At 37.5% G+C, this 23704-nt stretch overlaps 1 protein-coding gene and 2 long non-coding RNA genes across 3 annotated transcripts in view; 2 read left to right on the plus strand and 1 right to left on the minus strand.

The window, feature by feature from the left end:
- LOC134674715 (tetratricopeptide repeat protein 28) overlaps positions 1-23704 on the plus strand; it is a 129179-nt gene that overhangs the window by 12229 nt on the left and 93246 nt on the right. Inside the window, exon 2 of the mRNA XM_063532838.1 lies at positions 8609-8662. Within this exon, the coding sequence (XP_063388908.1) occupies positions 8639-8662 (24 nt within the window). The 5' untranslated portion in view covers positions 8609-8638. The remainder of the gene's footprint in view (positions 1-8608; positions 8663-23704) is intronic.
- LOC134674448 (uncharacterized) lies at positions 610-2812 on the plus strand. Its single transcript, XR_010099610.1, has 3 exons — positions 610-1105; positions 1603-1731; positions 2614-2812. It is a non-coding gene; the product is annotated as an uncharacterized LOC134674448 (long non-coding RNA).
- LOC134674447 (uncharacterized) lies at positions 2496-4351 on the minus strand. Its single transcript, XR_010099609.1, has 3 exons — positions 4003-4351; positions 3673-3905; positions 2496-2765 (listed from the first exon to the last, which is right to left on the minus strand). It is a non-coding gene; the product is annotated as an uncharacterized LOC134674447 (long non-coding RNA).

Below are 23704 nucleotides of genomic sequence, written 5' to 3' on the forward strand. Positions count from 1 at the left end.
CAGTTATGCTTATTCGAACGCACTTGGCATAAAGTCCGATCAAGGAAGAACTTGAAATCATTTTAACGTAATGTTGGGTATATTGTTATTCTCATGGCGAGAATGGACAAGAGTCGCTTGACAAGACGAATCCTTGAAATGCGATAGACCAACGCAGCGCTGGGTGGACGAGATCCGACGACTCGGAGGTCGGAATTGGAAGAATCGGGCACAAGATCGACATGAGTGGCAGAAGAGGAAAGAGGCCTACATCCAAAGGACCATGTACACAGTAGGCCAGCGTGGGCCAGCCTGGGGGACGCATTTATGCGTTGGAGAAAGCAAGTGATTTTGCTATATCATTCTACCGCATGGCTGCGTCCCTTGTAGTGGCCGGCGCTGGCCCATTGTGTACAGGGCCTCAAGATTGGATCACCAAAAGGTCATCACCACTTTATACTCACCAGACACGCAGATCAAATCGCAGAATCATAATCGGCCTCCAGTTTCTCTAGTATAAACTAGGAAATAGAATAGAACAGAATAGAAAAACGTTTATTGCAAAAACCATCTATACATACAGCGCCATAAACATTTTTAAAGAAAGAAGATCTTATACACTAACAGCCGTATTCATAAACAGTTAGAGCATTGATCATCAGTTGCTGATAACCGGATGTCACAAAACGTGATTCATAAACACTTTTTAGCGCTAAACAGTTGATCATCTCTTTATTAAATCCTCGGAAAGTTACGGAGCCGAGGACCCTTCTTTATCTGTTTATTATCTGCTATTTTACAAGATGGCGGTCACGAAACAGCTGATTTTGGCAAGAGTGACAAGAGCAAGAGCAAATAGTACGTTTTGGTTAAAATCCCAAATGTGAATGGAAAACAACTTTAATATGTGCAATTACGTATTACATACCTGGATATAGTGCGAAAATGGCGCGAAACCTAAATATCCCGCTTTTTATAAGTTGTTTATGTGATTTTGTGTATGGTGATTTTCGTTTAACCAAAATATCGAAGAAGGCAACAGAATTCTATGATCGCGTAGTCGGAAAAATGCATCATAAACGGAGCGAGTTCCTCCCTCACAGCTATTAGGCGTTTGGAGAAATAGGTAAACCGCCAGATTCACTTAAATCTATGCGGGCCAGCTTCATTGCTCGCCATACAATCGCATTTTCGAAACCAAGTTTGGCTTGGCAAGTAATATTAGAGCGTTCCATGTTCCTAATTAAAAATATTTGGAGGAGTCGCCATCGTCGGACACGGCGAGGACTTACTTATATTTGTGCGTAAACCCTTTAGTTATTCGTTATTACCACTTGCCAAAAACGTTGTTTTTAATTTAAGATCAGGGTGTTCGCATTTCGCAAACTTAAATTTAATTGCATTTCTTGCGCACATTATACCTACCTATATAATATTATAGACCCTGTAAGAGTACATCAATCTCGTTCATAGTTTGCAATTGAATAACTAACCATTATACCTAATGAGATTATAATATTTACCATAAGTTAACTTGTTTTATAGACATATTTAACCGACTGTGTTTAATAAAAAATATCACAGGTAAGTAGGCACTACTTAAAAGTATCAACTTATTTACAGGTAAAAGAAGTGTGCACTCTTGTCAGTCTGGTAAAGTGATGAAAAATCTGAAAAAGTCACGGGTATATGCAGTCATTGCATAGGCAGTTTGCTCAATATTGGCTTTGAGCATAACAATTTGGCCTCCAGGTAAAAATATTGCAAGCTGAACTTTATAGAATGAAAGTTTCATTTATGTCAACTAATTATTCAGTATGGTCATCCAGGTTGGATTCTATACCTACCTGTTCTTGACGCTAAGGTTTCCAGTGCTCCCAAAAATGCACTGTCGGCTATTTGTAACTCCGCTAGTTGCCTGTAGGCTGCAGTGCTTAATATCAGATGGGCAGCACTAAACTTGTCCTTGTCATTGTCTGGTATTCAAAAATACCTTTTAATTTTATTCTACATAAGAACCATTAATTACCAATATTATTTTTGAACTTCTTTGAACTAGGTACATAGCATGAACTTACCTATAAATATCTACTTTACTTTATATAAATTGTACACTTTCATCAGAACAATATTGCAAACACATGAATATCATAAATATGTGCAAAATAGGGTCCTACTTTCCCTTTTAGAACTCTCAAAATGATTTGCTATTATGGTATTTATATGAAAATTTATTTTCTAATAATAATCTGGTGCTTTATTTTATACATGGTATGGTGTGACATAATTTATTTTAAGTACAGGAAACATCCCTATTAGACTGCTAGATACATTTAAGATTTTATTGCATTGTAATTAGAAAAATGGAATTTTGAGTATTTCAATATGGGTACAGTCGCCTGCAATAATATGTTACTCTTCGAAGGCTGCAAAAATGTGCAATGCTCTTATGGGCCTTTGTTGTGTAACATATTATTGCAGGTGACTGTACATCATTAATAAAAATTGTACAAACCTTAACAAGTCAAAAAATATATTTAATTAGTAAAATAAAACACCAATTAAATTAGAACAATTTTATTACTTCAACCTAAATCAAGCTAGGTTTTCATTTTGATGTTTTTTTTCTTTTAGGTTTCTTGCTGATTTCCTGCTGGGACTTGCAGTGTACGGAGTCAGTTACACTTCTCTGACCAATATTCACAGCTGTTCACAGGCCACAGCTTTTCTTCCAAAGCCTGGAGTTATTCAACAATAACAGTGGCTAATGATGGTACTTTCAGGATCTGAAAAGATGCAATAATTTGAATAAAAGTATTTTTGTATTCAACAATTTTCTTTAATTTTTAGCTTATGATATAATGGATGTACTTAAGTTAGGGTCACATGATTCAATATAGTTATGGTAACTAAGTATCATTTTAAGCTATAGACAGAGATCAATATGACTTCATTTATTATTCATTACCTATTAGGTACTATAATATGATATCATTGTACATTGACCTTGCAAACTCTCTGGAATAGATGTCCAAACTGTCTGATGAGATATAGATTAGCCAACTTAATTATAACCAACTGTACGCAGAAAACATCTTATTTTTAATCAGCAGGTACACAGTATCTATACACACACCTGTACACTGGTATTTAAATACTGCCTAATTTGTGAACCATCCTTCCTCGTAGTAAGTAGGTTGGCTAGGTGATCGAGTATAATAACCATCGCATTGTTCCATGCATAAAATAAATACCATTACAAAATTATTACTAATGACACGATGACAAGAAGTAAACTCGCGACACAACGGCTTGTTACAATAAAACATCACTTGTACATATAATTATCATTTGGTTCCATTGTATGGTTAAGAAATATAATACCTATAATAGGTAGGTACCTATGCATAATTTTAAACAAATACACCAAGCTCCACAAAGCACGGATAAATTTACCAAATTTATAAGTGTTATAACCTTTAAATAATGTCAAAGCCGTCAATCTTAACATGTTCAGATACTACATTTTATGTTACGTACCTATGTCTATAATATATTATAAATAGATGGTCATGCCCAAAATTTGAACTGTACCTAGAGTTATCATCAAAATCGCTGCAGACTTTTCTTTGTCTAACTCTAAACACTGCAGGTATGTAAGGTAAACAAGAAAGTATAGGACATTGTTCATACCTGATTTAGTGAGTCTGAATGGACTTCGTTTTGTTGACCCGTTGTGAATTTCTGCCGCAACCAGAATAAATTAGTGTGAACTCATGAACCATTATTCAATGGTTCTTCTTGCGGAGGCGAGTGGGGTCTGGTACGGTATCTGGCTTCGACTTCTTCTCTTCGCTAATTATGCACTTCTCGGTTAGTTTGAAAGAACCCCACTTCTTTCGACTCCATTCCACATAATATTGAAACTAAAAGCAATAAGATATAGGTATATCAACATTGCAGTGAACTCATATTATTACTTGTTGCTGTATAAGATACTTGTCTGTAAACGTAGTTACTCACCAAGTTTTATAAAATTTCCGGCCATGCAGCAATCTTTAATTATTTTTGTGGCACAGAAGCTATTTTAATAAGAGATAATTCCGAAAATTAGTCAAAATAGTAAATCAACTTCTTCATGATATTACGATTGGCCGCTAGTGCTGCTGTCAAACTTTTTTTTTTATTTAATGTTCAGCCATATTTTAGTCTATGATGCGCCAAGATGCCAACATAACGCGTCTAATCTGCTTATTAGTTAAGAAGCCCCTAATAAACGTTTATAAATCATGGTTCTTATCAACGGCTTATTAAGCCTAAACAGCGGATTAGCTAATAAGCTGATCATTCCTCATTTAAGGATTTTTTATGAATACGGCTGTAAACATTTAAATCTACTTGTAGCTTATACTAACATGCAATAATTACAGTATTGATGCTGCTATAGAGGCTGCAAATAGACACCACTCAGCATATGCTATAACATATAATATGCTATAAATAGTGTAGGAAATCGACACTTCTTCAGTGAGACTTTATGGCTATTCTTGTAATCTGTATTTATGCTGCGGGGGCGTTTTATCGCTTTTATTCAGCTTCGCTGACGGCTTTCTGTATGGGAGGGAGGGAGGGGGGGGGGGGTTAGGATTGACTTCCTTCTTGTAAAATACGAGCAGCTTAGCTGTCCTCTGTGATTATTGATGGCAAAATATGTAGTGTTGGACTATATGTATTATAATCGATTTAGTAAAACAAAATACCTAATGTCTTCTTTGGTTATAGGTAGGTTTACATTTTTGCTAATAATCCGACAAGAAATTGTAGAAAATTATTGAGGACGCCACTTCCTACGTAAGTGTCACATTTGTTACGTAAATTGCTTAAACATTTTTCCATTTCATTTAAGTTCTACTATTTTATGTACCACCGCACCGCACTATAAGTACACAGCAACTGAATGACATTGATTAGTCACAAATCCTACTTGTTGTTGTTGTTGTACTTTTTGTATGTGCAATAAAGTTTAAAATAAATAAATAAATAAATCCTAGTATAGCCTATAGTCCTTAGTTAGGGTTGCCATAATTAGTCGGAACTGATAAGGGACAGTGGTATTCTAAAGCAGGGGTCTCCAAACTTTTTTTTACCTGAGGGCCATACTGCACCTCAAGAAGGCTTGTGTTATGGAACCGGTCGACAAAATACGGGACAAAAACGGGACCAGTAAAAATACGGGACGTGATAGGTACTTAAATACGGTGACAATCCTGTATATACGGGACGTAACGCAACCCTATCCTTAGTACTAATAAACCATTTTTTATTGGAACAGAGTTGAATCGTAAGAAAAACCACATTTCCTTCACTATTGATTTCAAATTCAACTGGCATTATTTTTGTATGGCCTGAGTAGGATATTTGTTATTTTCTAGCTTGTACTAATAATTATCTGCCTGATTATTTCTGGACGTGACAAATGACCAAACGAAAACTTTTATGAACACAATAAATAAACCAATAAGTGTTTAAGTAATAAGTTTTTTAAATCGCCATAATCTCTTGAATAAAAATAATTATAATACCTACTGCTATTTTACATCCTGTATACCGCTCAGTGTTGGCCGAACGTTAATGCAATTGACCATTAAAAATTAACCATTGAAAAAGTTAATTGCCATTAGCCATTAACCATTGAAAGAAAATTAATTATCAATTGCATTGAACATCAATTTGCATTAATGTTAATTTATTACGAACCACTAACAATTAAAAAGAATTAATGGTTATTGCTTTACAAACCATTAAAAACTAAAACAATTTTTAATGAAAATTAAACATGTGATTGATAATTAACAATTAACAAGAATAAATATGGTAATTTTATAAAGACGTCCGACGTCCAAGGGATCAAAGGTCTAGTGCAGCGGTCGGCAACCTGCGGCCCGCGGGCCGCATGCGGCTCGTGAACCTATCACTTGCGGCCCGAGTGTCGCCTTGGCTATTTTGTATGTAATAGTGACAAACGACAATGTCTCATAAAGTCATAAATATTAACAAAGTACGGCCCGCGTCACCATTTATTTTGTTTATTTTATTTATTTTATTTATTTCATTTATTTCATTTATTTCATTTATTTCATTTATTTCATTTATTTCATTTATTTCATTTATTTCATTTATTTCATTTATTTCATTTATTTCATTTATTTCATTTATTTCATTTATTTCATTTATTTCATTTATTTCATTTATTTCATTTATTTCATTTATTTCATTTATTTCATTTATTTCATCTATTTCATCTATTTCATCTATTTCATCTATTTCATCTATTTCATTTATTTCATTTATTTCATTTATTTTATTTATTTTATTCATTTTATGAGCACCCATTATAACAATAATGGGTGTATTCCCATTTGTCCCCACGGGGAACATATAGGAAATATATGTGCAGTTTGCACATAAATTATTCCCATTTTTCCCCACTTTATTGGTGTGGGGACAAATGGGAACACATCATTATCCGATATTTTCCCATTTGTTCCCGCCTGGAGCAGATGGAATAAGCGCTTCATATAAATGAATAAATCCCATTTGTCCCCGTTTCCCATTTGTCTCCAACTCACATATCACAGGGACAAATAAAAATACACCAATAATGAGTGTATTCCCATTTAATAGCTTCAAGCAAAATTAACATTAATTATTAGTTTATGAAAAAAATATTTAATTCCATTAAACGTTAATGCAATTGAGAGTAATTCTAATTAATTTTTTGAAACTTTAATGCCATTAAATAGGCAATTAGATTGACAATCAATGTAATTAAACGTCTCAAGATTCAATTCTAACTAACTTTAATTAAATTGATGCGTAATGCAATTGATTAATTGCGGAATTAATGGTTAATGCAATTGATTAATTGTTAATTAGAATTAACCATTACGGCCAACACTGATACCGCTACAGTGTTACAGTGTTTTACAGAGATATCTCATAGCAAGTTTGACAACCATCAGCGGATACTTAAGTGGCACCAGATCTAACCACCGGCAATCGATATCCTTTATCACACACACTCAAAAATCTACCTTAAACCTAATGAATTAAGGTTTAATATACGTTTTAGATCACCACTGATATCTTGTCTTACGGACAATGAATAATCTACCTTAAGCCTAAGCTGCTAAGGTTGAGTTTAGGTTGAATGTTAATAATCAAACGGGGACTGCTTTCAACAAAATTGCACATTAAAGCCATGCTTTGGTCATAATTATAAACTTAATACTCCAATACAAGAAGCAGGGGAAATCGATACGCACTTTAGGTTAAGTACTGACATTAACACTGACCGAAGGTGGTTCTTATGTCTGTGGATTAAGGTTCACGAATTACTTATCAGTTAAGAGCACGATGGTACAGTAAGTATTCCAACTTAAGTAACAAAGTCGCCATACTAGAGCTGTTATGTGGATACCGTAAAACGGGGTGAGTAGGTTTCGCGGGGAGAGTTGGGTTATGAATGGGGAGAGACGGTTTGAGAGGAGGGTGAGAAGGGATTTTATGGCTACTGCTACAAAAATAATGTATTCCAATTTAAAATGGGGCTATAGTAATACGCATAATAAAAAAAAATCGATCCAACAATCTTCCAAAATCACCTTTGTATGAAAAACCCTCTCACCACAAATGCGAGGCACTACGGGGTGAGGTGGGTTTTCCTCTTTATCGTCAAAGTTATGAAATGGAACTACCCAAAATAAAATACAAACTAAAATACAAACGTCCGAACCACTTATTATATACACCATTCAGTTTTCACATGTAAAAATAAAATTTTATCGAGGTTTGAAATTCAAATTTCACCCTATCACCCCATTTTACGATACTTTAGATTCACACGAACCCGCCGCTAACAACAATCGAAGTAACGCCCTCTTTTTAAAACGACATGAAACTTGGCATGAAATGATTTTTTTACGTAACATACCTATATCTATGTCTGGTACTAGTTTTCGTTGCTTTTTATTACTTAAAATTCTGCATTATTCATTTAATATCTTAGATTAGGCTATTTATAATATGAATATAAAATATAAAAACACTTAACAAACATCAATATTTCATATTAATAAAAAATACATATAGGTAAATATATTATAAAAAACCTAACCTAGGGTGCCGCCTGCAGCGGGGCATGGCCCAAGCTGCCGGTGGTCAGGGCCGCATACCAACCGCCTTCGATCTGCATCTGATGGCTCCTCTACACGATGGGCCAGCGCCGGCCACTCCAAGGGACGCAGCCATGCGGTAGAATGAGATAGCAATATCACTTGCTCCCTCTAACGCATAAATGCGTCCCTTGGAGTGGCCGGCGCTGGCCCATCGTTTAGAGGAGCCATGACCCTTGATCCAATCCAACCACCTAGCGAGAGTCTCAAGATGTTGGTCGAGACTCTTATACTTATTTTTTAATTAGTCTACATTGGTGTCCCACTGCTGGGCAAAGGCCTACCCTATTTTTCTCCACTCAACCCTGTCATCGGCATTTTCACAACATTTGGGGTAGATAGCGTCCAAGGCGTCGAAATAATATGAAATTATAATCTTGCTTTTGTTGTTTCAGATTGTGAAGTGAAGAATGTAGACGGCAACAATGTCGCAGAGGGATTTCTCAGAGGTTTGTCAAATGGCTTTGATAATAATGTTTGTGAAACGTTAGTATTTGTCATGCTACTTCAGTCAACCTCAGTAGCTTTTGTACCGAGTCCATAGACTAGGAATCCACTAGACCGAGTTTAGAGCAATTACGCCAATTACATATTTCATGAAACCGATGATGACAAAAATGCGGGGGTACGCGGGACGAGGTGAGCGAAGTCCCGTGCCGTGATTGGTCCGTTCAAAGACACGGACGTCACACACAGACACTTTCGACTCGAACATGCGAGTAAATTTACCGTATGCGTGGGAGAGGGGGTAGCGCGACTATGCTCAGTCTGGTGGATGTTTTGATTGTTTTGTCTGTGACCGAGACTGACTGAAATAGCATAGACGTTCGTTTCCGTGAAAATACGATGGAAAATAATTATGCACTTGCACTACATCTGTAGCAATTACCTATAATTTAATCTATAGGTAATTCAGTTAGTATGTAATAGAAATAGATGATTTCGTGCACTGAGAAGCGCTGGTGGCCTAGCGGTAAGAGCTTGCGACTTTCAATCTGGAGGTCGTGGGTTCAAAACCCGGCTCGTATCAATGAGTTTTTCGGAAGTTACCTATTTGAGAAATAAATCATTATCATTTCGCTGCCCCAATATTACAGGGTTCTATGTTTCACTTTTATCGAACTGAAATTTGAACATTGTCATAGTGAGTGACATTAAGTCGAATTTCAACTATCTTGAAAATGTAACATAGAACCCTGTAATATTGGGGCTGCGATTTGATATTTACCAGTCGCTTTTCGGTTAAGAAAAACATCGTGATGAAACCGGACTAATCCTAATAAGGTCTAGTTTCCCCTTTGGGTTGGAAGGTCAGATCAGCAGATGGCAGTCGCTTCCGTAAAAACTAGTGCCTACGTCAATTCTTGGGATTTAGTCGTCAAGCGGCGGCGGAGTCAGTGAAAACTGGCGTGAATCTGCGCAGGACTAGGGCTTGCAATATCGGATGGTTTCCAATTCCGGAACTGATTTTCGATATTGGATTCCAATTCCGGAATTCCGGAACTGGTTCCGGAATTAGGGTTTATCATATTTTTATTCGATTTTTTAGTAAAAATCAACAAAAAATGTGAAATTCTCATACTTTACGTTTATTAAAATTAGTATTGTTTAACAAAAATTTAATTTAAAGTAGGTACGTTTTTTTACCACCTTATTAAAATGGTTACTTTTATTCACTTCAATAATACGGGGTATTTATTTGGGGAAACTATAGTTGCTAGCAAACCATTCGATGCATAATTTTATAAAATAGTTAAATATAATAGCTTCCTATTCTTCCTAACCTAGTAGGTCATGGTGTTGTTTAAGAATTTGAAGGTCTAAGTTCGGCTTTTTCCTTCCTAGTTCCTAATTATGATTCAGAAATTTCAGAATATCATATATTATGTGCTTCTACAGGATTCGAAATCGTTAATAGAGAAAACCTCTTTTTCTCTGAATTCAATTCAAGATAAAAAGTTCAAATATTATTAAATTTCAATTCTACAAATACGCTTATGTAAGATTCAGACTATTCTGATTCTGACTATTCTATTCTAAGCAAGTAAATCGCTCTGCTGAATTGTTTTTTTATGTTTTTATTATCAGCCCATTTTGTCCCACTGCTTTAGCAAACGGAAAAGTAAAATATACCTATACTATAGCTCACTGAATGACTAAGAAGCACTTAATAACGACAAAAAATACCTGTACAGTGTAGTTTCTTAACAATTTTTAATAATAAAGGTATTAAAACGTACTTACAAAAAGTACTTAAATTCAATTCCGGAATTTTCGATATTGAGTGGTATCAATTCCGGAATTGTAATATCGGAAAATTTGTCCGAGATTCCGGAATTTCGAAATTCCGGAATTCCGGAATGCAAGCCCTACGCAGGACCGAATAAAATGGCTTGCTCTTCTCTCGGATACCAAGACAGGCGTGGCTCACTCCGCCGCTCACTCTAAAAGTACAACCGTTCGACCCCAATTTTGGGGTTTTCCATAAGCCGCGCGTGGCGCTGTCGCCACCTAGCGGCCATATCTGTGCTGATCGTGACAGACGCGTTTTGTTAGAGAGTGAGTCTTCTGTACCTAGTACTATTATTTATTCTGTGGCCAAGACCCATTTTGGGTCATCGCGCCAAACTTAGTAAGTAGTAGTAGCCGTGGCAAAATGCCGGGATAACGCGAGGAAGAAGAGTTGATTTCGTGCACTAATGAGGAATGTTGATACGGAAACCATAACTCATGATCGCTGAGATCGTTTCATGATATATGTTGCTCTTATTGATACTGTTGTGAATGTGAAGGATCTGCTCAGCGGTAAATTAATATTTATAGGCATCTAATCTTAGGGTCCATTTCCACTTTCAAAGTAATCATTAGTGCTGAATTCGAACATAAAAAGCGATATAATTGACGTAAGTATGTAATTTTTTTGCTAAAATCGGTTTAGGATTATTTATTAAATTATAAAACAAAAACTATTTTTATAATTTCGATCCACTTTCGATCGCTAAAGTAAAACATGTTCGGTGTACTTTGGCGTTATTAATAAACATATTTTAAATTTAACAAGCCCTTGGTCTAGAACTCTTGATAATCATTTGTCCTTATTCGTCTTTCTTAGCAAGGTACTAAATTTGCTGTTTTATCAAGGATTTGATAAGTACCTATATGATATGAAAAACAACGTCATACTTACAGTCAAAAGTGTGCATCTCCGAATTCCAACAAAAAAGTGGTAACTGTTTCTCATAGCAGGAAACTTAACGTTGTAAGTGCAAATAATCACCAATTACTTACACCGCTAGTGTGAAAGGCTCCTTAGCCAACTGAGGATGATTTCTAAAACAGATATATAAAGTGGCGACATAATTGCTATAATCGCGTGAGAGTCAGGAATGCCCACGGCGATGTCATTAGCGATACGTTACTTTTCTAATTAAGCCTCTTCTTTGAACAAAAAAGACGTAAAACACGTATTAGTCTGTTTGTTTTAAGCTCTTTATTTCGAGCGCGGTGACATCTGCTGAATCTTTCTAGAGGCGAGACGCTTTATGTACATGTTGTGCGACAAATTGTGGTAATGTCATTACATAGTTATCTACATGCCGGCAAATTAAGATGGTAGTTGGGAAAATGTGTGAAAAGCTGATGAGTGCCTAGAATAGAGGCACAGTGTAAAAATTAACTGTGGACCGACGCCTTTGATGTTTGCGTAAACACCGCACAAGAACACAGGAGGATTGTCAGACTTTTACAAAACTGCCCAAGATTTACACTTGACTTACTATAAGACACGCTAGCACTAGTACCGAGCTACTATTACTACTAACAATGGCGATGTTATAAAGATTTTTTGATTAAAGTAATTAGGGGACTCAAAATGACTCAAGTCTCTACAAAAGGCTTGGGTCTCTAACAAGATGAAAAGAACTCGAGTTTCTTGTCTTAACAAACACTAGTTAGACCTGCTAGCTGCATGTTCCTGTCTTGTACCACTCGAATGACTTGTCGAGTCCCACCATAAAGTCGATACAAATTAATGTAATTCAACCGCTGTTAGCAGATGACGGATAGAGTGGGCGCGGCTGCATTGTTCGGTGCCACCTCTTAAGGGCACGTACACATTAGGAGAACCACCTTTGGTGTTACCACAAAATTAATAATAGTACTAGGAGCAGAAGACTCACTCTCTAACAAAACGCGTCTGTTACGATCAGCACAGATATGGCCGCTAGGTGCCGACAGCGCCACGCGCGGCTTATGGCAAACCCCAAAATTGGGGTTGAACGGATGTACTTTTAGCTACCTGTAGCAAAGCGACGAAATCGCGGAGTGAGCCACGCCTGGTGTTACCGAGATACATAATTATTGAATGTGTCATGTGTCGTATCGTAGTGGTAATCCTTACAAAGTCACGAGCATTGAGGCTATTTTTTTGCCATTTGCTCACGCTCTGATTGGTCCCCCGCGCGCGTCAAAGAGTCATTAGGTACCTATATTATATTATATTCCATCAAGTGTGTCCCTATTTGTACCCGCCGGGCACAGATGGGAATAGGTGTTTTCATATAATTATTGCCATTTGTCCCCGCCGTATGGTGGGGAGGGGACAAATAGGAATATTACCTGTCATCATTGCATTTCGCTGGCACTAGGGCATGATGAATACCGAAATCCCGGAATATCGGACCAATATTTGCGATATAATAAAAGATAAAAATACAACTAAATTTAACCTGTATAAATCTCGCATGATCGAGAAGGAGGAGAAGGATTAGGGGAGGAAGGAGGGGGTCAGCACAGATATGGCCGCTAGGTGCCGACAGCGCCACGCGCGGCTTATGGCAAACCCCAAAATTGGGGTTGAACGGATGTACTTTTAGCTACCTGTAGCAAAGCGACGAAATCGCGGAGTGAGCCACGCCTGGTGTTACCGAGATACATAATTATTGAATGTGTCATGTGTCGTATCGTAGTGGTAATCCTTACAAAGTCACGAGCATTGAGGCTATTTTTTTGCCATTTGCTCACGCTCTGATTGGTCCCCCGCGCGCGTCAAAGAGTCATTAGGTACCTATATTATATTATATTCCATCAAGTGTGTCCCTATTTGTACCCGCCGGGCACAGATGGGAATAGGTGTTTTCATATAATTATTGCCATTTGTCCCCGCCGTATGGTGGGGAGGGGACAAATAGGAATATTACCTGTCATCATTGCATTTCGCTGGCACTAGGGCATGATGAATACCGAAATCCCGGAATATCGGACCAATATTTGCGATATAATAAAAGATAAAAATACAACTAAATTTAACCTGTATAAATCTCGCATGATCGAGAAGGAGGAGAAGGATTAGGGGAGGAAGGAGGGGGTCGAGGCAAATCTCACGTAATCTCGCCAGGATTCAAAATCCTTAAAAACGCCTAACACAGTTAGGGTCGGTTGCACCAAACTGTTCGTATCGTTAAAGAGTTCGCTAAATTTTTATGTATGGAAAGTTTCATAGTAAGGCGCCGGGGCGCGCCGGCTGACGTTGATCAGTCTGTCAAATGTGGTTGGTGCAACTGGCCCTTAATGAACGACCTCGTGTAACATACGAGTAGTACGACCAACGTAAGAAAAACACCGCTATTGTGATATACAAAGTTGCTATAACGTTATTGTATTGCAACGCAGTGTGTATAGCACCTAACTCTTACCACCAAATACAGAATATTTAATGGTAATAGTACTCAAGTATGATTCGAGGGAAATAGAATAATGGTAGATGGTATCACGGGTCCTAATGGCGCCGAGAGCGTTACCATGAATTGTCAGGGGTGGTTTCGGAGCGTAGACCACGACCTTTAGACGGAGCATAGGAGCATGTAAAAAAAAAACATTTATTCAGATGAAATAAACCCTATTTTACAAATGTTTTTATTCTGCCAAACTGCAGGGCAGTTTGTTGGCAGAGGGAACTCCCTTGAACATAGATGGGTAGACTTAGCTAATTGCCTAATTAATTGTTAACTTAAGTACATCTTATTGCTTATGCTGGTAACTTTCAATTAATTTTGTTTAATAAAAATATTTTCATTTTAAGTTTAAACATCCTAACTGATTTACATTCCCTTATTTCATACGGTATTTCATAAAACAATTTTGGGATCAACTACTTCCTACTTCTTTTTCCATAATAATTTTGTGACACGGCTTGTGGTCATTTTCGCTAGCGTACGAATTTTATGTGAAAATGGCGTCTTTTATTTTAGAAACCACATCGATCTGATCCTTAACATTCAATCTTCCCGCAGTCTTTGTTTGTGGAAAAATATTATTATAACATTAGCTTTGTGTGATAATTATTGTGTATATGTCGCAGTCGGATCGTATAATCCGCCGTATTACATTACGGCTAGCCGTTTTCAAAAACAGGGGCGCTTTGAAATGCGGCGGTTTAACGTATTGAATGCGGCTGAATGAGAATCCGCCGGAATGTATTCGGCGCCATACGTTCTTCAACACGGCTAGCCGTAATGTAATACAGCGAATCATTAGCCGCCGCTTTGACAGTTTTTAGTTCCCATTTTTAACACTCGTGGCGCTGCCTGACAAACGCTGGGGTGTCCATCAAATCTGGAGTTTGTCGGACTGTTTCTTTTCATAAAAAAATTTCCTTCGCAACTTAACTAGACGGAGCCCCGCTTCGCGGGGCTCCTATTTCTGAGCGGTTTGCCCTTCGGGCATCTGAAGCTACCTAACGAACCTAACCTACCTACCTATTGATTAAGTGAGACGTCCGTGAATACATTACACTTTGGGGAAAAAAGCGTAGGTAGGTAATTAGGTTAGGTTCGTTAGGTAACTTCAGGTGCCCGAAGGGCAAACCGCCCAGAAATAGGAGCCCCGCTTGCGGGGCTCCGTCTATTTAAGTTGTGAAGGAAATGTTTTGGAAAAGAAACACATGTAGTGCGGTGGGACCATGGTAGAAATAAATTAAATTGCAAACATTGTCAAACTCCGGTTACGTAGGCGACCGAAAGAACTGGTCACTCTACAATGTACGATGCGGCTAAACGTGGGCCGTCTTATTGAAGAACGTATCGCAATGACAATCCGGCTAATCGTCGAACCGCCGCATTTCAAAACGCCCCTGTTTTTGAAAACGGCTAGCCGTAATGTAATACGGCGGATTATACGATCTGACTACGACATATAGACAGAACTACCACACTGCTAAAAGACTACACACTTGTACTAGTTGTTCTACTTGTACTAGGTATATTAAGCGATTGGGAAGAAGAATGGAACGTGTCTTCGTGGATGACACAAACTATAACTAAAGTAAAGGTATTATCGATGGAATAGGGATGTTCTCCTACCCCCTAATGAACAATTTTCAACACAAAAGCTTTGTATTGTGATTTCAAAGCAAAACTGCTCATTTCATGAAAAAAACTATTCCATCTGACCCCAAGGACTATATAGTAACAGCACCAGTCATGGGACATTTAAGAGGAAATTTGGAGTATTTATAATAATTCCCTTATAAATGTAAATGGTCTACCGCTTAGCGTGTTAAAAGATGAAAGTCCTATCCGTCTTTCATGTTTTAGGCGTGTTGTATCAAAGATACTGCAAGGAGTTTCCACATACTTAACAAATTAAAACTATGTTCTTTTTCTCCAGTCATGGACACCAAAGCTCCAGTAATGGGCCCCCGGTAATGGACGTGGATCCAGTAATGGGCCCCCTATAATGGACATTGCTCTATCAGTATAAAATATTGAAATGGGGAATAAGTTATGGCAAAAAAATCATTTTTTGGTATAAGCTTTTATTTCTGAATGTATTTTTCTTTCCACAGCCAATTATTATTGTATTAGATCCATCGAGACAATTCTAATGGACCCAAACAAAATTAGTTAGGGTTTATTGCGATAAAGTTCCCATGGCCACCTCCTGTCTCCATCATCAGATCAGGTCCATGTTATCATAATATTGCATTATCATCCGATTTGCATACTTAATTACGTACTTACACAAAATTTCAACTGAATCGGAAATCGAAAAGTGGATCAAATTCAGCTGCCAATATTTGACCTACACTACTAACAGGGCAAGTTAAATAAAAGTTTGGAAAAACGATATTAATTTATCCGAAGTCCGAGAATACCTCCTGGTTGACATATTTCGTAACTACATTTTACTTCTGTATTGTTTAAAAACATGATATTATGGCATGGCAAGCATCATTATGTCAATTGTCCCATCATAGGAGGTATGCAGTTTTACAGCTCCTATAATGGGATTGGGCCAAATACCACTATTTTTTTACATCTCAGGGAGTCACAACATAGTGTGTTGTATACCTTATCTTATGATAAATGCAATTAAAAAAACACATTCTAGTTTACATCAAGTATTAATTAATTAAAATTTAATAAATTAACTCACCTCTCTTAGCGAAGTTGTTAAGAATTCGTAGTGGTATTTTTTTTCAGTGACACGACATCTTGGGTTGACGCCAATTTCTTAAAAGATAACCGAATTTAATAAAAATTGAAACATAAACAGCTCTAGGACTCTTATTTATGATAAAAATATATCCAGTGTTTATAAACTACTTTTAGATACTTATTTTAGAGGAATTGTGGTTTTTTGTCCCATTACTGGTTCCACGTCCATTATAGGGTCCACTACTATAATATAAAATAGTGTGAGATACAACAGAACTAATGTCGTGGTATTTTGCAAAAAAAGCTTTTGTCTGTGACTGATTTCGTAAACGCGTAGTCTACGTAAAGTAATCTATGTTTTAAAGCTTATTGTTTCCTATTTAGGCGGACGTGAATAGAATAAAGGATACAAGTCGACGTATCTTACTTGTAAATTGTTTCTAATGTCAGTTCGGCTGGATATTTAGTATAGTCTCATACTTTCTATACAAAGTCTTCCAAGTGTTCTTCTACATATACCTTATTAGAAGAAAATGTGTTTAAAAAGTTAAAAAAACCGGGCAAGTGCGAGTCGGACTCGCGCACGAAGGGTTCCGTACCATAATGTAAAAAAGGCAAAAAAAAACGGTCACCCTTCCAAGTAGGTACTGACGTTGCTTAACTTCGGTCAAAAATCACGTTTGTTGTATGGGAGCCCCACTTAAATCTTTATTTTATTCTGTTTTTTGTATTTGTTGTTATAGCGGCAACAGAAATACGTCATCTGTGAAAATTTCAACTGTCTAGCTATCACGGTTAGTGAGATACAGCCTGGTGACAGATGGACGGACGGACAGCAGAGTCTTAGTAATAGGGTCCCGTTTTACCCTTTGGGTACGGATCCCTAAAAACCTTAACAACGGTTCGCGAGCGATATCGCCGACAAGAGCCAGTAACCTCCTAAATTAACTAAGTGTTGATTACAGTAAAGGGGCCCACTAATTAACAGTCCGCCGGACGGTATCGGCCTGTAAGTTAGAACAAAATTTTGACAGTTCCGAACAACTAACAGGCCGATACCGTCCGGCGGACTGTTAATCAGTGGACACCTTAAGGATTTCGCTTTCTCTTCAATGTCTTGGCATTAGGTATGTTCTGTCCCTCATCACGGTCGCACTCTGCCGCTACTCTATCTACAGTATATTTGCAACAACAGTCAAACTCTTATGGATATGAATTTTAAGCTACCAATGGTGATTTTCTGGTTTAAGATCACTCTATTCTACTTCTAATTATCTCTTGTCGTTTTCTACCATAGTCCATAAGCAACGACGGTTGGAAAAGTTATAAATAATGCTAGTGTACGGAATTTCCTGCAGACAGAGTGGGCCGCATTCAATTATGTCATTAAAATAATTGCAACAAACGAGCGGTTTTGATAGTTTTTTTTAACATATATCATGTACATAGAATAAGTTACCAGTATTTGTATCTGTAAAAAACCGGTCAAGTGCGAGTCGGACTCGCGCACGAAGGGTTCCGTACCATAATGCAAAAAAAACAAAAACAAAAAAAAGCAAAAAAAAAAACGGTCACCCATCCAAGTACTGACCACTCCCGACGTTGCTTAACTTTGGTCAAAAATCACGTTTGTTGTATGGGAGCCCCATTTAAATCTTTATTTTATTCTGTTTTTAGTATTTGTTGTTATAGCGGCAACAGAAATACGTCATCTGTGAAAATTTCAACTGTCTAGCTATCACGGTTAGTGAGATACAGCCTGGTGACAGACGGACGGACGGACGGACGGACGGACGGACGGACAGCGAAGTCTTAGTAAAAACCGGGCAAGTGCGAGTCGGACTCGCGCACGAAGGGTTCCGTACCATAATGCAAAAAAAAAACCAAAAAAAAAAACGGTCACCCATCCAAGTACTGACCACTCCCGACGTTGCTTAACTTTGGTCAAAAATCACGTTTGTTGTATGGGAGCCCCAATTAAATCTATATTTTATTCTGTTTTTAGTATTTGTTGTTATAGCGAAAATTTCAACTGTCTAGCTATCACGGTTCGTGAGATACAGCCTGGTGACAGACGGACGGACGGACAGCGAAGTCTTAGTAATAGGGTCCCGTTTTACCATTTGGGTACGGAACCCTAATAATAGGGTCCCGTTTTACCCTTTGGGTACGGAACCATAAAAACTAGTGAAGCAGGTATGGAACACACCTAATTAGGCACGTAAGACCATTGACTTGACTCCAATTATCTTGGAAAAATAAAAACCAAAATAATGGCAATATTGTAAAAAATAATGATGTGAAAATAGAATCAGGTTCCTCTATAACGGCGATCTACTTCTATATCGTTATCTTGTGTGTATGTTATGAGTAATTTTTTATTTGTTTTTTATAAGTATACATAGGGTGTGGCGGTGGTGGCCGAATGGATATGACGTCTGACTTTCAATTCGAAGACCGCGGGTTCAAAACCTGTCTTGAAATTACCAATGAGTTTTTCGGAACTTATGTACGGAATTTCATTTGATATTTAACTACTAGTCGGCGAATGAAAACATCGGGTGAGGTGAGGAATAAACAGCCCTTCTCATGTTTATCTTAATATCTAACAGATATTCAACACAACAACATATTGAACTACTACATACACAAATATTACCTAAAGTCTTTTAAATTTGTTTATGGAAAGAAAAAGAGGCAGCCTACACCCCCATACTCCCCATAGCCACAGGTCCACCTCATTTGGGATTCTAAACACGATTGACAATGACATTAGGCAAGCCTGGAAACTAGTCATATAGTTAGTCAGCTTCAGCAGTAAAAAAATCATAAAGGATGAAGATTACGTGAGAGCAATTTTTATAGACCTATTAAAGTCATACACAAAGATTGGTACTTAATGCCTTTCATGTTTATGAGTGCTAAGTGCATTTACTTGATGGTTACGTTAATCTATGAATTATGAGGGGATCCTATCTCTCCGCATAATAATTGATTGTCATAATGTAATGTTACGCATAAAACTCTTTTCGCATATTTTTTCTCCAGCAAACAGAAAGTATTTTCTAAAATATTTTGCACAGGTTGTATAGAATAGGGTAGGTTAGGTTATGTTTGTGTTATAATTTTTCAGAAATTTTAATATTTCCAGCACAATAACAATTATGCGAAATGAGTGGACCCAATATGGACCCATTATGAGTGCTACCTGTTTTGTAGATAGGTACTTACTTATAGTTCTAGCTATGTACTGATAGTACATAGCTAGATAGCTTTTGTTAAGGCCTAATTGTCTTAGAAATAAATGCATGCTTGTTTAAGCTATGTAATTAACTTGTAAATTATTAATTGGTTCCTAGAAACGTCAGCAGCGTGCTAGGTACATTTAGCCGGGTACCTACCTATATACTAATAGCATATAATACCCTTAATTTTTATATTTACCTAGTTATAAGTTTGTAAATTTCTGTACCTGTTTACATTTCCTCATTATTGAATAAATTATTAACCTCCGCTCCGTTAATCAAATCAATTAGTTCCTTAGTGTTTGAACTATTATCACTAATATCCACTGTTATTAGTTATAAAATAGGTGCTTGTTAATGATATGACACTAAAATGATATGGCATTAAAATTAACTAAAACAACATGAAATTCAGAAAGAACGAAGAAGTTACATTGACAATTGTAAGTGAATGTCAATGAATTGTCAAGGAATGACAAATTATGTCAAGGAGTACATAGTGCCGAAGCACCAACAAGTTTACTGCAATGTCATAAATTACAATGAATACATATGTTGATCTTATTAATAATTACGGCTAGGATCCGATCTGTTTATTCAGCAAAAATAGTACAGTATAATGAGTAACATCAAAAAGATTAAAAACTAAAATTAAAAATTAAATCGGCTAGGTTGAGTGGGAAATGGCGATGCGTGTGTGGGTCAGATCAAAGGGCACATGCATAGCTGTAGAAAATGTACACCTTTCTACAACAATATTATAATATAATATCATACTAACTGATTTTTCTGGCCCGCAATTAACAAGTCCCGAGATATAAAACCACGTAATTGAAATGAATCTCTCGTGGGGTTATTTTTGAAGTTTATTAAAGACAAATGACAGTGGTGAAATGAATGCGGTTGCGGTATCAGACTGCCTCTATCTACTTAATATAAAACGGTCGTAACTACGTTTGAAAACTCATTCAATTCTCTACTTTAATGTCATGCGATAAAGTATATAATCGACTGCGTGTTTGAAATTAGTTACTGTATTCGTTTGTGGTGGCGCTGCCGGGTAGGGTAATTACCCTATAGTTAGTCGGGGGTCTATGATTGTACCGTGCGGTACTTAAGCCGGAGTTACACGGGATTTTCTGAACGCGAGCGCTGAGGAATCGTTAACACGTTCCTGGTCTAGTGCTTTTAAATAGGTACCGCCTTGGAAAACGTACGTGTTCTGTGCCCTAGGGTTTGGGAATAGCAACTGCGCAAGCGTTGACGTGATGCGCAGTAATAACAAGTTACGTGCTATCCGCTGTTTGAAGCTTGATGCTCTCTTTTGATGTCAATATCTATGCTAGGGAGGAAAATGGGGACTACGTTTGTCTGAAAAAAACGGTCGTCCACTAACTCCCGTGCTTTTAGTCACTCGCGCGACATGTTTCGGAGAGCTTAGGTCTCCATTTTCACGAACTAACTGTGCATGAGTAGCTGGGACTATGCTCGCGCTGCATGCGTACTGTCGCATACATTCTTCCTTATACCTTATCCTCATGGCACGTGACGAATGTGGACACTTTTCATCAGTGCTCTCCAAGCCGCTCTGTCTTTGGCCCAAAGTGCATGCTAGCCTGCAATGTGGCGTTTGTCTCTGACGTTGTTCTGTTCGCCCAACGCGTGGCCATACGTCCATCCCTACGCTTCCATGCCATGCAGCCAGTAATAATTTTTCCAGGCTATCTGGCCGTGTCTTGCTCAGATGGCTGAATAAACCAAGTACACAGTGGAGAGCCTTGTTCTAATGTTAAGTTCGGTCGAGAAACTCGAGAATGTTCAGTCCATGAGCCGGAGCATTCTTCGCCAGCACCACATCTCGAACGCATCTATCCTGCGACGGGTTTCGGTTTTGAAGGTCCAGGTTTCACAAAAAGATCGATCGCATACATACGTGAGTTAAACCGTAGAATTAGTTTAACGAAAATTATTCCTGTAGCTGTCTCTAAAATAACATATCAACGTAATGACAATTGACAATAAAATGCCATTGTTTATATCTTGCTTTGTTTATTACACATTACGGACTTATTTATAGCACTATATACTGTATGAACAGTTTCAAAATTTGCCCGTATTTCATTTCCACGCCGTATAATAGACTAGGAGCTAACCCTGAAAAACGGTTTATGAATGGTATTATATGGCAATGGTATGATAATGAAACATTCGAAGCTAATATAATTAGTTTGTAATACTCTCCTTATTACTAGGTCCGGGCGTCTGGCAGATGTTCATCAGTGGTGGTTCATACATACATTAAAACTTTGCGAATGTTATTTGAAATAGAAATTAAGCTTTAAGTATTAAGTATTGAGCTTTATGGGAGTTTAAAACTTATTACTTATAAATTTTACCATACCTCCCATACACCTTTATATTTATTAATAAGGAAACTGATGTATGGATCACTAAGCTTACCTACATATTTCTCCTAGATTATCATGTACCATTATCCGAGCCGGTTGGGCTGGTGCGATGAGGTCGTGAAAGATCTCGAACGAGCTCGGTGCCGTCAATTGGACAGAAACGGCGCTAGACAGACAGCTGTATTCGAACAATGAGATACGTCAAATACTAGATATTGAAACGATATGGATTAGATATGTCAGTGTCAAAAAGTGTCAAAAATTACATTTCTTCAAACAAAAACGTCACTTTTGACACTTGTTTGACACTGACATATCTATTCCATATCGTTTCAATATCTAGTATTTGACGTATCTCTTTGTTCGAATACAACTGCGAGAAGCATGGCGTTCCTTAGTGTCAGAGGCCAAGATCCACTTCGGGTCGCTGCGCCACGGCAGTAAGTAAGTAAGTAAGTATTATCCGGGCCTAGCTCTCCGTGTATAAAGGCTGCAGGCTGTAAAAGTTAAGTGTTTCTTGGTTGTTAGTTGTGGACAATATGTCGTATTTCAAGTGTAACGTTCGCTACTAGTGCAACACGGGTAAAGTGACCGTGTATAATTTTGTTACCTCGCGTTCACAACGCATACACGGTTCGATGCCATCATATCAAAACGAAGCATACAATAATATCTAACAAATACAGGGTGATTTCGGGGCCGTGGAGCAAGAGAGCCAGACATCATACAGAATCTAAAGATGAGCCTAATTTTTGCATACAATGTGGTGACCCCACTCAATGTGACGTCTTGTCGCTTTCCATACAGCGTATGTCAAAAGCCATAGGGTGACCATAATTACTTAGTATAACATTAATTTTATTTGAAAAATAAGAATAATTAAAGTTACTATCTTTTAATCAAATACTACCATTGATAATGTAGATCATTTACAGAGTCAGAAAAAGTGGTTCTGGATCACGACCCAGAAATCACCCTGTATATGTAGTTTATACAACGTAGTGATTTAATTCTCTTTGGGTTATACTGGCCGAAGGAGCCATTTGAGGGTAGATTTTGTTTACTTTTATTTAAATACCTACCTAAGAGCGGTTTCAGACTACGTCCGATCCGAATAATAACCAAACCCGTGAAAATATAGTCCATAGTAGCCGTAGAACTATTTCTATGATAAGTTACGCACTAGATCCGATCTCCGTCATCCGATTTCTTTCCGTGCATTCTAGAATTCTAGTGTGTAACTTAACATAGAAATAGTTCTACGGCTGCTACGGACCATATTTTCACGGGTTCGGATCGAACGTAGTGCGAAACCGCTCTAAAGATACAGAGTATAGGTCGATCTGTATAAAACTGTCCTATAACATTTAGTAATATTTTATTGATATTTGACGACCGGTCTG

The sequence above is a fragment of the Cydia fagiglandana genome, chromosome 20 (genome assembly GCF_963556715.1).
Source record: "Cydia fagiglandana chromosome 20, ilCydFagi1.1, whole genome shotgun sequence".
Lineage (NCBI taxonomy): Eukaryota > Metazoa > Arthropoda > Insecta > Lepidoptera > Tortricidae > Cydia > Cydia fagiglandana.